This window comes from Acipenser ruthenus, chromosome 8, assembly GCF_902713425.1.
Source record: "Acipenser ruthenus chromosome 8, fAciRut3.2 maternal haplotype, whole genome shotgun sequence".
NCBI classification, from domain to species: Eukaryota; Metazoa; Chordata; class Actinopteri; order Acipenseriformes; family Acipenseridae; genus Acipenser; species Acipenser ruthenus.
The window spans coordinates 37,561,424-37,578,393 of NC_081196.1; the positions used below are offsets into that span (position 1 = coordinate 37,561,424).

Consider the following 16,970-nt stretch of genomic DNA (forward strand, 5'->3'; position numbering starts at 1 on the left):
ATTTTATATATATATATATATATATATATATATATATATATATATATATATATATATATATATATATATATATACACACACACACACACAGGAAAAATATCAACTTTTAAAAGATTTTTTTTTTTTTTGTATGGCTGGCACATTCATTTTAGTAACAAACCTCAATGTACTTGAATCTCAAGATAAAGAAAACTCATTAGGTAAAAGAACAAATTTTTTCTGCGCTGCAGCTAACTCAATTCAGTGAGGGGCACCATTTTCCTTGGTGCACACCACTGCCAGACGGAATTCATGGAAATGATTCACACTTACTGTGTCTTCATCCAACTAGATGATTTTATATTTTAAATCAGGGAACAAGAATACAATTTTAAAGTGGAAGCACTAGATGAAATGGACCAAAACACAGCAGGAAGGCTGAACATACACATGTGAAATATAAAAAACATGATAAAATGGCCCATCAGAACTGTGTTTTAAATAACGGAACAAATTATTAAAAACAGAAATATGAATCTAATGCACTACATTGTACAAAACTACCATCCTCCAGTTCAAGTTACTAAAAATACATGTGGTGTGCCTTTCAGGTCTGCCTTGCATACACTCAAGAGAAGAGTAAACTTCACTTGGTCAATAGGGTGAAATTCAAATTCATTAGGGTCAACAGGCAGGATTAAAAATCATGAGTGTAACTGAAGTGCAAACCCTGCTTTCAATTGTTTTATAAAGATTGCATGGGAAGTACAACAGCTATAAGGAGGCCACATACATTACATTTCTTCAAGACTGGTATCCTAGTAAGTAAAAAGGGGTCATATTGAAGAGTACTTTCGCACTCCATTTTTATACTTGCCCACAAACTTCACTTTTTAGTGTAAACACAGCTGCAAAACTTTGGCCTAATTCAGTCTGAATCCCCATTGTCAAATATAGTGTGCGTTAGTGACAGATGAAGCCAGATACCAGTTTAAGAATACATCTGTTAGGTTTGTCCAAGACAGTGTACAAATTAATGCTATTATTTATTTTATTAAAAACCTCAGCTGGTGAAATTCAGTTTATGTAAGGACATGTAAAGGAAAGGAAATGGGTGCCTATTAAATACCATGTTTATTCCAGAGGTCAGGTTGTAGCCCATAACTCAGGAGAAACTCTGTTGCACAAACTAAAGGAAACATATACAAAGGGGCCCCATTGCCCATTATATTTATTTTTTGCATAAGTTCAACATTTCTTTTGAAAGCTGTTTCTATCAATTTGCTGCTTCAAGGTAAGCGTTCAGTAAAGATTAGGCTTAGGGTTTCAGTACAGTTTGATTGTGCAGTAAATACCAGGTTTAAAGGGCACATATGACATCAGTACCAATCCGTTGCATAGATTTATAAAGATTGGATAATTATAACTAAAGTTAAGAAAATAAACAGATGGGGTGCGCTGCATTTTCATAAGGGCTGCAGCATGACATTTTTTTAATGCATCAGTTCTATTATATCGATGGTAATATTCTAAAATGATACTGTACTTTGATCTTCTTGCAACCAGCCCAAATGGCAGCAACCAGCCCAAAAGGCAAACATCTACAGGCAGATGACCATGACCCCTGGACAATACAGGAATAGTATATAGTTCCCTTACCTGCATGCTTTGAGTACGTCTACTGAGCTGGGATATATAGAGACAGAAGATGAAGGTGCAAGCGGAGGGTTAGGTTTGTGACTGATCAAAGGAGGGTCGATTTTCATGGGGCTTTGGGAGTCCTCAATACATTTCCCATTAACTTTATGTCCCAATCCACTGGGGGGACTGTTAAGGCTGGTAACACTGTTCGTAGTAGTTTGTTCAGTTGATTTAGGAGAAGGGGTCGCTGTGGAAATGGCCGATGAGGGCGAAGAGGCAACAGAATTCTCTTGAGTCTTTGAGTTGTGAACCGCCGGGTGAACGTTATTGACTTTTTCGCAGGTTCCAGAACCCCCAATATTATTGGCTTTTCCAATCAACAAGGCAGAGAGCTGAGGATTGTCTGAACTAAGTACACCTGGTGACTTGGATTCTCCATGGCTAGGGCTTGAAACAGCATCTGCCATCACCTGATGGACATGATTAGGGAGTCCCTCTACAGTGGCAGTGCTGTTTGGTGTCCCTCCAGAGTGCCTGCTGATGTCAGGCACTGATGTTGCGTTGTTGTTTCCTGAAGGCTTGCTCTCTTTGGTTAAGGTAATGCCTTGTTGTCCGCCTGAGGTAGCCGTGTGAGGAGGAGAGGAGAAGTGATTGAGAGCAGCCCCCTGTGTTAGTGAATTGCTAGGCGTGGTGGGATGTCCAACCTGATTTTGAATACCAGTGCCAGCTGCCTGGAAATGCTGGGAAGTCCCAGTGGAAGAGAGAGGTCGTTCACCATTTGGACCCGCCGAATGTGAACTCTGACCTTTCTGAAGCCCCTGAAACAAGATCAATAAAAATCAAGCATTACATAATGTACTGCAGAGAGAGACAAAGCTGCAAGATTACATCCCCCCCCCCCCCCCCAGGTAGTATAACTGTAAAAAGTATTCTGTAATCTAGGAAGTGACATTTAAATAACACACTGACAGCATACCAATGGGAATTTCATTCAACCATTTAGGTGTTAAGCTCACAGCAATAATGTTAAGTCAACTTCAAAGAAACAAAAAACAAGTACGTTTTACACATCTCATCTCGTCAAAAAAAAAGGTTGCATTCAAGCAAAGATGCATCACAAACTCAGACTTCACTGTACGGTGTGTGTATTGTCAACAGTGTGGGATTTGTCCACACAAAAACTGATTAAAAACACCTGGCTTATTGCTTATGAATAACTCTAGCAACAAGCAAGTAAAAAAAAGGGTTTCCAAAACATACCAATTTCTCGGGCTTATATACAGTGCATTAAGAAAAAAAAAAAATCACAAGTTGTACAAAAGCTATGCTTATACCAGGTTAAATGTACATTTACCCCCAGTTTTAAAAAGTCCAAAGACAAATTATTTTTTGCAAATGCAAATAAATAGTTAAATACAGACAAGAGAGACTGACACACAGTAATGCTAAATGCACACACCTGAGTGGAGTTAATGTGTTGGTTTTTCCACGGCTCCTCTGCGCTGCTGCTGGTTGGGTTTGTGCAGTTATGAGGTAGACTTAGTGCGTTTTCCTGCAGGTAAGGCACGTTTCCGTTGCTTTCCATTCCTGTTATGTGATTATTGCCTACAGAAATAGTGTCTGTATTACCCAGCATTCCAGCTGTGCTGCAGGGAACCGAGCTCACTGGGAAAGATCCGTTTGCTACTGGCTGCCCAGGACAGACTGGGCGGACTCCAGGCGGAACAACATTAGGCACTCTAGTCAGGGTCACATGAGGCTGCTGACCAGAGACAGAGTTTGTAGGCAGTGATGAATCAACTGTTGGCCCATTAGGAACTCTAGTTGGTCGTACCTGCCCGGCTGCTGTTTGTCTCATCTAAATCAAAAAGTGTTAAATAAAATAAATCAATGAGGTGGTGTAGCAAAGCTAAAACCATCAACAAGAGTCCATAAGGTATATCACATGTAGAGCAAAAAAACACAACATTTAAAAGGTTACACACAAGACTAAATAAAATAAGTTAACTTATTTGAGAATGCATTGTATTTGGAATGGCCAATCTTTTAAAAACTACAGTGTTTTCCTCCATGATCAAGAATGTATGATACACCTGGTTACCAATAAAAATAATGAACTTATTGGGATCCATTAAAAAAAAAAAAAAAAACCTGGGTCATGTCTGATAGCATGATCAGTTCAATAAAAGGGACAACCTTTTAAAGTCTTTAGGATGCAATTTCTACTTAATAGGCCAACTACAAAATCTAAAATGAAACAGCTGTGGTATTTCAGAGTTAATTCGTATAAAAAATGGAGAGGTCAAAAGACAGATGACGTTGGGCTTCCTTACCTGCTGCTGGTGCTGCTGCATCAAGGCAAGCTGCCCCTCAAGCTGTTCCAGCATCTGTAGCTGAAGTGGCTTCAGGTTTTGCCTGTTTGTCCGCAGCTGTTCCAAGAGCTATGAAGATTAGTAAATTAGTGTCATATGTAAAAACTAAAGAAATTCTCCATCTTATTGTGTCCTACACTATTATGTATAAGGTACTACTAAAACATACCTGTAATTTCTGTGGTGTTAAGTACCAGTTAGGAACTGGCTGTTGTACTGGATGGTGTGACGCGTTGTGGCCACTTGCCCAAGAATCTGAAGTATTCTGATGTAAAAAGCACAGTTAGTTAACTTTAAATGTACACACACACACACACACACACACACACACACCAAAAAGTTAGAAAAAATGTAAGTACATAGTATATATTTGTGTTCCGCTTGGTTGTCATCTTAAAGACACGAGTCTTCTTAAAGTAAATTTGTGCATTGCGATGGGTGCATTATGACAACAAACCCAAGCCAAACACAACCAGATTTCGGCTTTTTTAATTTGACAATGAACCCTAAGGTGTTGTGGTCGCTCTGGTCACCATGGGGTCCTAAATTTGACTTTGGATCCTTAAATATTATCATTATCACCACAAATCTGCAATTAGATTTTTTTTTAATGTTGTAGTTAAGTGTTCTTATAGCCCAGAGATGTACTGTCACAGAAAATCAGCTCAAATTCAAAAATAGAATAAATTGGAAACCTGTCTGCAAATGAGGATAGATTGCGCTATCCTGTCCTGAAGGACGCTGTAAACAGCAAACTCCTTTTGTCAAGCTCATCAAAAGATCCATTCTATTATCCCCTTTGGATTTCTCCCTGTATTATAAACATCTCTTCATAAGTTTCACTCCCTTCAGAAGTTGTAATAGAGGGAGCCAGTGTATTTATACTAAGCAATGTAATTAAGTCAGTACCTTTGATGGGCTTGACGTTCTTTTTCTCTTGGCAGGACTTGATTGGTCATCTACTTGGCTTGAAGGAGCCATGTGCAGAGACAAGGACTGCTGTGAGATTTGTGGTTGACCAAGGCCTACTTCATTATTCTGATGGGGTTTACAGGCCTACAACGTAGAAAGTAAAAAAATGACAAACTATTTGCCTTTGTCTGTTAACACTTAAAATACACTCTTGCAGGATGCTTTGCTGAAACACAAAAAACATTCTTATGCTGTGTCTTATTTCTAAGCATGTACTGTACTTTACTCTGAAAATTAAATGATTAATGACAGGTGACTGCAGAACACATTGAGGCATTATGTAATTTCATATTTCACCCCTAAAGCTCACAAGGTTATGTTCTTGGAGGTAGCATCTATCAAAAAAGTGTATCAACTCCAGTGCTATTCAATATAATTTGTTAGACCAGCCTTATGATAAGTAACCTAAATGCACGTTGGTTTCAAATTATTAAAAAAAATAAAAAAAATTATATAATTATATATATATATATATATATATATATATATATATATATATATATATATATATATATATATATATATATATATATATATATATATACACACACACACACACACACACACACACATATATATATTAGAATATATATATATTATATATAGACACACACACACACACAACCGATCAAAAGTTTTAGAACACCCCCATTTTTCCAATTTTTATTGAAATTTAAGCAGTTCAAGTCCAGTGAATAACCTGAAATGGTACAAAGGTAAGCGGTAAACTGCCACAGGTTAAAAAAAAAGTTTAGGTTACCAAAAACTGAAAAATAATGTACATTTCAGAGTTATACAAAAAGGCCTTTTTCAGGGAACAAATGATGGGTTAACAACTTACAACTGTTCTGCAGCAATGGAAGTAAATTAAGCCTTGAAAGCTGATGCTAACAATTCCTACAGGTGTCCCAACCTTTGTTGATTACTTACAAACCCTCTGTCTGTATAAAAGCAGTGTTGGAACAGACTGTGTTACTACACCCTCTTAAGCATTATTTGGACAGTATTGTACTGCAGGAAGTAGTATATTGCTCTCATAATGGCGAGAAAAAGGCAATTAACAAAGGAAGACAGACAGACCATTATAACCCTTAAAAGTGTAGGTCTTTCCTTTAGAGAAATTGCAAAGAAAGCCAAGGTGTCAGTGAGTACAGTTTCCTACACCATCAAAAGGCACTTGGAAACTGGAGGAAACTCTGACAGGAAGAGGTCTGGCAGACCCAAAGCCACAACAGAATCAAAAGACAAGTTTCTGAGAGTCAACAGCTTGCGTGATAGGTGGCTCACAGGACAACAGCTTCAAGCACAGCTTAACACTGGTCGAAGTAAGCAAGTCTCAGTTTCAACTGTGAAGAGAAGACTTCGAGCTGCAGGTTTGACAGGTCGAGTGGCAGTAAGAAAGCCATTGCTAAGATGGCAAAATAAGAAAAAGAGGCTTGCCTGGGCCATGAAGCACCACCAGTGGACTACTGAAGACTGGAAGAAGGTCTTATGGACCGATGAATCAAAATTTGAAATCTTCGGTTCATCACGCAGGGTTTTTGTACGCCGTCGAGTAGGCGAAAGGATGGTTCCTCGGTGTGTGACACCAACTGTCAAACATGGAGGAGGAAGCGTGATGGTCTGGGGCTCTTTTGCTGGATCCAGAGTCGGTGACTTGCACAGAGTGAGTGGCACCCTGAACCAAAACTGCTACCACAGCATTTTGCAGCGCCATGCAATACCCTCTGGTATACGCCTAGTTGGTCAGGGGTTCATCCTACAGCAAAATAATGACCCAAAACATACCTCCAGGCTATGTCAGAACTACCTTAGAAGAAAAGAACAAGACGGTAGGCTTCAAATCATGGAATGGCCAGCACAGTCTCCATACTTAAACCCCATTGAGCTGGTTTGGGATGAACTGGACAGAAGGGTGAAAGCAAAGCAACCTACAAATGCAACACATTTGTGGGAACTTCTGCAACAGTGTTGGGAAGAACTTTCCAAACAATATTTGATTTCCACTGTAGAAAGAATGCCACAAGTGTGTTCGGCTGTTATATCTGCAAAAGGTGGCTACTTTGACGAGTCAAAAATTTAGATTAAATTTTGTTAAACAAAACGATTCCATTATTTCTTTTTTACCTCCAATTGTTTATCTGTTCTATGCTTTAATTTCAGAGTACATTGAGACATTAAACTGCATAAATTTCAATAAAAACTGGAAAAATGGAGGTGTTCTAAAATTTTTGACCGGTAGTGTATATACTGTATATATTTTAATAATTTGAAACCAACGTGCATTTAGGTTACTTATACGGCTGGATAAGTTATAATGATTGGCTTAAAGAGCCCTTTTTGGTCACTAATAAAACAGCAGATGCAGCCTATTGTAAATGGCAATCTCATGCAAGTTTGGTAAATTTGGTACATTATAGTAAAACATTTAAAACAAAATATTTCCAAGATGCCACCCAAATAACTCTGCAAAGTGAGAACACATTAAAAAGGTAAAGCAATGTGCATATGCATATATATATATATGCATATATATATATGCATATATATATATATGCATATATATATATATATATATATATATATATATATATATATATATATATATATATATATATATATGAAAAAGACAAGGTTAATATACATTCACTTTGTCACCAAAAAAAACCTCAACAAAACACAAAAACAGTTTGCTTTCAGTCATCCATCCATGATGGCTTAAAGGTATCGCCTTTTAAAGCAGTTACCTATTTGTTGATAAAAATATATGAGTGGTTATTTTACAATTGTATCAATTATTGATGAATGTCGGTATGAGCAGGACAATAAAAATGATTCCAAAAAATGAATCATTGTTATTTATAATAATAATAATAAATAAAAAAAACACCTCATGAGTATTTTGCATTGCTCTACACATTCAAATGAGAACACACACAAAATGCTATGTTAGACCTTCTCATATGGATAGAGATGGAGAGCACTGTAACACTAGGCATTAGCTGCTAGAAAAAAAAAACACAGAACTGAAAAATAGTGACTTCAACCATTATTTTTCATTTCTAGGAAACAAAAAAAAAGACTAACCCTAATGAACACTACTGAAACACCACCACATCTTTCTAGGAGTAACGTATTCTTGTTATCTTCATGGACAGCCTTGTGTTATAATTTTAGCAGGTGTACAGATTCAGATTTTTTGAAACCGATAATAAAAATTGTATATAAGTAGTAACAAAAAATAGGGGCCAGGTTTACTATCCATTTGCTCTAATGAGAAGTTTGCTCCAGTTTCTTAAAAGGAAAAACAAAATGTGAATGTAAAACAAACCAAAAACTAAATATCGAGTTTGTACGTACACTGCTTGTGTTTTTCTGTAACATTACCAGTTTGTTTTTCCGTGAACAAAACAAAACCAAAAAAAAACCAAAAAAAAAACCCAACAACTCAACTGTAAACTCTGCATCGAGTAAATGCTTAGTAAATCTGGCCCTATAATTGGGAATCTACAGTACGATCTAACTCTTCTCACCTGCTGTGCTGAGTTCATGGCACCCTGTCTGGAGGTAAGTTCTGCGGGGATTGGTAGGCTCCATGCCTCCTCAATACTAGGAAGCATTTTAGTTTTACTCTGTAGACTACTTTGTTGAAGGTTACACAACTGAGCCTAGGAAAAATTACGTAAAAACACATTTAATACTGCACTACTTAATATAAAATGTGGTCTTCTACTAAATCTGAGATTATTTATTTATATATATATGAGCTAAAATATATATATATATATATATATATATATATATATATATATATATATATATATATATATATATATATATATAAAATTAGAGAGATAGATACAAAAAAAGTCCTTATATTAATTTAATGGGTAAAATACCACCTAGGGAGAGGTTGAATTCTATTTAAAATATAGGTAATCATCTTAACAAAAAGGGGTAAATATTCAACATTTAAAAAAAATCTGTGCAAAAAAAAAAAGATGTCTTAATGCCATGATTATGCTTTAAAGTTATACATGAAAAATGTTCCCACACATACACATTTACATGAACAACAAAACAAAACTGCCCATCATGTCTAAGTTTAACTAATAACTAAAATGATGCAGAAAGAAACAGAAGGGATCTAGTTGCAGCTTGTCAGTGGTGGCCCTCTTGTGAATACACACGGCAACACTGACCAGAGCTCTTACTGACTTCTGCAGCCCAAGAATACACAAGTGTTACACAAAGTAGCCAAAATACATGCCGTTACAGTTCTAACTCCAACCCCATCTCTCAACACTGATACCACCCTGTGCCTCTCAAACAAAACAATTTATACCTGTAAGTATTTTATCCGTGCTGTGAGGGCAGGGGTATTACTACACGATTTGCTCCTGGTTGCATTAATGTAACATTTGATGGCATCCTGAGGCTGGTTACAGGATTCGTAGAGGGTGCCCAGGTCCATCCAGGCTGCAGCGTGGCCATGGTCCAACTGCACAGCACAGATATAGGCCTGTAATGCATCCATTGGTTGATTCTGCTGTTGATACAACACCCTGAAGAGAAAGAGAGAAGTTGATTAATCCACCACACACTGAGATTTGAAAGGTAGAATTTCACAAGTCCCCCTGTCATCCTCCTACAAAGTAGTTATACAACTGATAGTCTGAAAAACGTAGCACAACCTGTGTCAAGTGTCAGGATAAGCTGAATGCTAAACTCAATAAAGCTACTAAGTCAAGCAGACAAATGCTTCGGCTAGTGTGTGACCATTAAGGCACTAGCTAGTTTCTTAACTATATTCTTGTTTGGCTGCTTGTTTTTTTTTTTTAATGAATATACAGCAGCTGATAAATTAACTGGCGATAAATTGGTTGACAGCAGACAGCAAAACGTGGGAAAGTTGTGAGAAAAAACACATACAAATCCCAGTCTTGGTGCAGGACTGCCAAATCTCACAAACTATTTTACAATAGCTTCCTCCGATAGATACGATGCAGGAAAGCAACATGTCAATCTGATTAACACGTTTCCCTGTTGAACCATCCTTGGCTTCTGTCAGTCTGGCTGTTGGGGTGAGGTATAAACAGTTCATTATCTCCTTACCCTATTGAACACCATGTGTCCGCACTAGCTTCTGATTTATCAATGGACTGCCGGTAAGATATAAAGGCATCCTGAACCTTCCCAATACTTGAATAGCACCTGTAAGAAAAGGTTAAAAAAAAGGCTATTTATTCCAATCTTGTATTCTCAGAAACACCAGATCTGGTCTTGTCACTTTACAATCTCCCCAGTTTTGACCACAGTCCAGAACTGTGTGATAAATACAATTATATAAGGATTAAACCTAATACTCTTTTTTGAAATAATCAGTTGGAAAAGAGAACAGGTGTCTGTTACTTCTGCAGTAGACTAACACAAACTACACAAAAAAAAAAAAAAATAATAATAATAATAATAATAATAATAATAATAATAATAATAATAATATCAAAAGGCTGGTGATTATTCAGGGAAGGTGAATTTATTAACTAGAAGTTCTACTTGACATTTTCATAAGGTCCCGGCTAAACAGTATTTAAATTTTTAAAAATGAGTCTAAAAGAAACAGGTAGCAGCCATGGATAAGCACATTGCTTGTATTTACATTTTTAGTCTCAGAATGTTACTATATTTTAATCTGACATATCCAGATTACAGATAAATTAATTTACATAGATATTCAACTCAAAGGGATGAAACACCACATGTTTTTCTCAGTCTACTCTAGCTGCTGTTTAAATTCTAAACCAGTGCAGGCACATACAGAGGGTCCATATACTCTAGTATTAAGTGCACAGTATGTAAACGATTATAGTCAAATGCAATCTGAAACTAGGCTAGGAGTGTATAATAAAATAAAAGTTTGGTGAAGAATGGATGCATAGTTAAATTAAATGTATAATTTAAATTGTATAATTTAAAACTTCATGCGGATTCAAACTCTGCTCTCGCCAAGATAAGCAACAACTAAGACGTAGCTTTATAGTAAACTAATGTGATCCATCTGTGTCTCCATCCATTTGCGTTTCCTTTTATATGATGTAGATATCCTTCTGCCTGGTGTTAATGGCTGAAGTGTAATGCTGGCTCCAGGGATCAGCTCATTTTGCCTCCCTAGCGCATCAGCACACACAACGGCTGCGATGCTGGCTCCGGGGATCAACCTCAGTGTGGTCTCCCCAGCGCATCAGCATGACAACCGTCTGGATTGAGCGAAGTAGGGTAAATTTCTGGGGTCTTCAAGTGGGCACCTTCCATCCTCCGCGTTTCGTCGACTAGCCCACAACACCTCAAGAGGGCGCGACGGTGATTCTGGCGTCCCAGCATCCCACCCCCCCCCCCTTCTTCCAACTCAGCCCAGCTTATTTACCCGTACATCAGCGTTTCTTTCTATTGTGCTTGAGATCCCCAACCAGAATCTTTCCGTCTCAACCACAGCCAGTTGCTGCTCCTCTCTGCTGCTTGAGTAAGTTCTTCACTGTGCAACGCAAATCTTGGCCACTGAATCCTACGTCTCCGAGAAACCCGGATGTAGAGTGTGCCACAAATCCTCGACAACCCACCTCCACTGTGTAAACCCAGACTCTCCATCCTCGTTGTTCCGCTTCAGCGGCTAGTTGAGCATACCGCAGTTTCTTCCTCTCATACGCCTCATCTACAGCATCCTCCCATGGCACTGTTAAGTCTACCAGGTGAACAAGGCGTGCTGATCCAGACCACAAGACAGTATCTGGTCGAAGGTTAGTGGTGGCAATCTCAGGTGAAAAAATAAGTCGTTGCCCAACATCCGCCAGCATTTTACAGTCTCTAGCAGCTTCCAGTTGTCCTGGGCGAGGCTTGGTTTTAACACCTTTTCTTGGTGGTTGCTCTCCTGGGTGGAGGAATGTTGTCTTTTGTGTGTAATGTTTTGATGGAACTGGTGGCAACTTATTGGTCATGTTAAGCTTGTCTTCCAACGCGAAGGCCAAACATGGCGCCAAGTAAATCGTCCTTGGCTAAGAGCCACATTACATCCTGTCAAAATGTGCCTCAACACTAGAAGGACCGGAGATATACTCATACCTAGAAGCCCCGCAGCAGTTTTTGACGGCTTTATTAAAAACACTGTAAATAGTATAACAAACTGAGAAACAGTCGGATGTAATAGTTTTTTGCTTTTTTTATTGAGCACGTTACATAAACATCCGAAAAACCGAAGCATACTGCATATACACACACAAACATTTATTTTACAAATCAAAACAAGAAAATGTAAGTAAATAAACATCTGAACAGACATTGGTTTACAACATACAGTGCCGTGAAAAAGTATTTGCCCAGTCTGATTTTCTGCATTTTTGCATATTTTTGACACAATGTTATCAGATCTTCAACCAAAACCTAATATTAGATAAAAGGGACCCTAAGTGAACAAAACACAAAAATGTGATACATTTCATTTATTTATTAAAGAAAGTTATGCAACACCCAATGCCCCCGTATGAAAAAGTAATCGCCCCCTTAGACTCAGTAACTGGTTACGCCACCTTTAGCAGCAATAACTGCAACCAAACGCTTCCTGTAGTTATTGATTAGTCTCTCACAGCGCAGTGGAGGAATTTTGGCCCACTCCTCCATGCAGAACTGTTTCAACTCAGTGACATTTGTGGGTTTTCGAGCACAAACTGCTCGTTTCAGGTCCTGCCACACATCTCAATGGGGTTTAGGTCTAGACTTTGACTAGGCCGTTTCAAAACTTTAAATTTCTTGTTCTTCAACCATTCTGATGTAGACTTGCTTGTGTGTTTCGGATCATTGTCTTGCTGCATGACCCAGCTGCGCTTCAGCTCACGGACAGATGGCCTCACATTCTCCTGTAGAATTCTCTGATACAGAGCAGAATTCATGGTTCCTTCAATGATGGCAAGGCGCCCAGGTCCTGATGCAGCAAAGCATCCCCAAACCATGACACTACCACCACCATGCTTGACCGTTGGTATGAGGTTCTTACTGTGGAATGCAGTGTTTGGTTTTCGCCAGACATAACGGGGCCCACGTCGGCCAAAAGTTCCACTTTTGACTCATCTGTCCATAGAACATTGTTCCAGAACTCTTGAGGATCATCCAGGTGCTTTTTGGCAAACTTGAGACGAGCATTCATGTTTTTCGCAGTGAGCAATGGTTTCCGCCTTGCTACTTTTATTATTATTATTTATTTCTTAGCAGACGCCCTTACTTTGCCATGAATCCCATTTTTGCCCAGTGTCTTTCTGATGGGAAGATTCACTACTGTCCCAAACTTTCTGCATTTGGACAATATGGCTCTGACTGTGGTTCGGTGGAGCCCCAGAGCCTTAGAAATGGCTTTGTAACCCTTTCCTGACTGATAGGCATCAACAACTTTTTTCCGGAGGTCTTCAGGAATTTCTTTTGTTTGTGGCATGATGTGCCTCTAGAACCTGTGTGCTGACAACTTCACTCTGATGGTAAGGGCCAAAGTTAGTCAGATTTATATTGGGCAGGGCTGGCCCAAATCAGGCCTTCTTGTTTACCAAAGTACTCAAAACAGCTGACCCTAATTATCCCTTTAATTGGGTTGAGTTAACTAGGGGGGCAATAACATTTTCACACCTGAAGACTGCATGTTTGATTACCTTGCACACCAAAGCACCAAACTTGGGTGTCATACTTTTCTCTCAGACTCCATCTATATACAACTACAACCCACAAAAAAATCTGACCAAATACAATGTGAAAAATGTGCAAAAATGCAGAAAATCAGACAGGGGGCAAATACTTTCACAGCACTGTACATATTTATGAAACTGAAAACAATAAGGGCGTCTGCTAAGAAATAAATAACATTAATAACCTTTCAACAGCAATTGGTTTATTATCAGATGCGCAAAAGCAACTGAACAACGTAGATAAATAAACTTAGAAGAAAACGTTTTACAGAAGCGCACAGCACACAAAGTTATAAAAAAAAAAGTCTAATTTTTTTTTTTTTTGACAAAATGGTATTCCTTTACCTTGAGTCTAAAGCTGTTCACAATCAACACATATAATGCGCTTCTCCACGCCGCCTTTCTGCACAGGGCATAGCTGTTAGAAGTTTTATTTTTATTGCACTTGCCAACCTGGCATTGGCGTCTCTTGCGGCTCTCAGCTTCAGCTGTGGGTACATGCTTGGCAGTTTCTCTGTTCCAAATGCTTCTTGCCAAGTTCCTGTGCTAACTGTAAAATATATTCTCTCTTTGGTAAATTGATGTCTGCTAGGTCCAATACATTGTAAAACACCTGAACAGGCAAACGTCTGGAGCCAGCTTTCACGGAATACTTCCGTGCCATCTGATCCAAACATCAATTTCATATTTTCTTGCGTTGTAAAACTCCACGGCCTCTGGTATTTATTTTCACTAGTCCCGATGCTAATTGACTGACCAAAACAACGCAGCTGGCAAGCAGGCGCCAGCCTTTCAAAAGGCTGATTGAAAAACAATAGACTGTCAGTCATTCACTCAGACAGAGAGTAGCGACTAATTTAATTACAGCTAAATATATTGCAGACTGGTAAATAAAAATAATAAAGTAGAATACCGTTCTGTATAATGAAAATACAATTGTTTTCTGTGTGGCCGTCAATGTGACTGCTCCCGGGCTTTTAGGAATAATGTAATATATCTCCTTTATTTCTGCACTCCTGTGTTTCATGCTTTGTGAGAATAATACTTAGGGACATAAAAGTACATGAACGCACAGTCCCAGATGCGTCACGACTGGAGAAAATTACATTTTAAAACTAAAAACTGCCAAAATAACAGCCGCAGGGCTTCTAGTGTTAATGTTGCAGGTGATGAACACAAAGGACATGAGGGATCCTCTTCTACCCAGAGGTTTAGGTTCTGTGGTGATGGGAGAAAATCATATGTTGACCTGTTGAGGAATCTGATCCTGCTCTGTTCCATTGTCCATAGGTCTTGCCAGCCAATCTTGCGTTGTTCCATACTCTCCCCTCTCATCCATTCTCTCTGCTTGGCCTGGGAAACGGCCTTTATACACCTCATCCTCTCCTCCTGCTTTTGCACCTCGTTGACTACCAGCTTCCTCCGTTGACCTGGGGCTGCCTTGTCCAATGTAGGAGGAGCTGAACTGAGACCAAGACCCCCTCTTCCACACTGAACTTGCCCCATGATATCATTGATTCGAAGGGCAGCCTTTGCATCTTCCACGGCTTTTTTTGCCGCCCACTTTCTTCCAGTTTTCAACACAGGTGCTGCCTCCCTTATGCATTCGTCGTGTGACTCAACTAATGTCATTTCCAGTCGGACCTTGGCGCACTTAAACTCCTCGGTTAGAGCGGAGACTGGTAGCTGCAGTATTCCTTTACCATAAAGTCCCACTCTGCTGAGGCAGCGTGGAACTCCCAACCATTTCCTGATGTATTAACTGATTAAAGCTTCCAGCTTCTCTACTGTTGTCAAAGAAACCTCGTACACCAGTCTCGGCAGTAGACCAAACTGAAAGCACCAGAGTTTTATTTTGCTTGGTAAAGTGCTGCTGTCTATGCTCTTCAACCCTTCCACTGCTTGTTGTCTAACTTCTCCCACACGAACTGTGTCCTTTAAATCCCTGTCGTAACATCTCACAAGACTTTTCACTGGCTTCTCAGACACTGTTGGTATTGCCTCACCAATAATGTAATCAGAATCATGTGCACTGCACCTTTGCCTTATTATTATACCAGTAGCTATAGCATATAATCTGTATAACTAATTATATAGTTCTCTCTATAATTATATATATATTAGTGGTGCAATCTGCAACCTAATTTTTTTAACAGAAGATCCAATAACTAAAAACACTGCTGTGCATAAGTTAAACAAAGAGGCACAACTTATATTCAAATTAGAACACTTCTGATTATAAAATAAGAAATACAAAAGGACTTGAGTTCAACAACTGAAAATATGCGTGCATCTGCATCAGATGTCCCTTTATCATAATAAATACTATATTTTAACAGACGTAATTTCTATCTAAACTATGGTTGTTCATTAGTTAACATTTCATGTCCAAAAGCAAAGCATTTGAATTAAATCTCAAATCCCAACTAATTTAACTATCATACTAAATTCAGCTTCTTTTCATATACTATTGCCATATAATCCAAACACAATATGCTTTGAAACAAAAGATTTAATAGATTTATAAAAAAATTAAAAAAACACGTATTGCCTTAATTTTTAAATCAAGAAAACGTGAATACAATAAGCCTACTTCTGATTTAGAGCCTTGCTACCCGACAATTTGCATATTATGATTCGGACTCGGGTCGGGCCAGGTTAGTGTTATCAGCGAGTGGATTATGGCGTATATCTTTCTTCCACTGTGTACAAGTGCTTCCTATAACTCACTTCCTGCTTCACTCACCATGCACCACAGGTTCTTTGAGAAATTACCTCTCTTAATATCATCTCACATACCCACTTATTCGTTTTGTGCAGCCTGTCTAATGCTGCCTCTGGGCTTTACTAAGTAACCAAGGACATAATTAATTTCCAACGCAACTAACAACCAATAATCATCTTGATTGATAAACTGACATTTTGTGCAGCCTATCAACAAATGCTGCGTGGGCGGTCTTAACGGGATACAGTTCATTTGCAAAACACCAACGTCACAAAATTAAGTCAGTCGTACACAAAATGCACACACAAAAAAAAAACACCAAGTGCAATGCCTAATTGATAGCTCTCATCAGTCGACAATTCATGCCTTTTTTAGATAATGACACAAATTGTTTTGTTCCAGTTAGATACAAAATGTATTTGTCCTGTAAAAAAAAAAAATGCATTTGTTTAAATGTAAAGAACAACTAAATGTACAGTATTAACACACTGCTCTTTAATTCACGGTTAGTTTTCTTTCTTTGTTGTTCACACTCGTAACGTGCTGTCATAGGCAAACCTG

The 16,970-nt window shown here is 38.5% G+C and overlaps 1 protein-coding gene across 5 annotated transcripts in view; it reads right to left on the reverse strand.

The window, feature by feature from the left end:
- kdm6a (lysine (K)-specific demethylase 6A) overlaps positions 1-16,970 on the reverse strand; it is a 129,679-nt gene that overhangs the window by 14,296 nt on the left and 98,413 nt on the right. For 3 of the 5 annotated variants that reach the window (XM_059028898.1, XM_059028897.1, XM_059028896.1), the window contains 8 exons: positions 10,080-10,178; positions 9,310-9,529; positions 8,498-8,632; positions 4,902-5,048; positions 4,162-4,257; positions 3,954-4,061; positions 3,080-3,478; positions 1,639-2,438 (listed from right to left, as the gene is read on the reverse strand). In XM_059028898.1, coding sequence (XP_058884881.1) covers positions 1,639-2,438; positions 3,080-3,478; positions 3,954-4,061; positions 4,162-4,257; positions 4,902-5,048; positions 8,498-8,632; positions 9,310-9,529; positions 10,080-10,178 — 2,004 coding nt within the window. The remainder of the gene's footprint in view (positions 1-1,638; positions 2,439-3,079; positions 3,479-3,953; positions 4,062-4,161; positions 4,258-4,901; positions 5,049-8,497; positions 8,633-9,309; positions 9,530-10,079; positions 10,179-16,970) is intronic. The other 2 variants (XM_059028900.1, XM_059028899.1) reach the window with 1 other exon arrangement.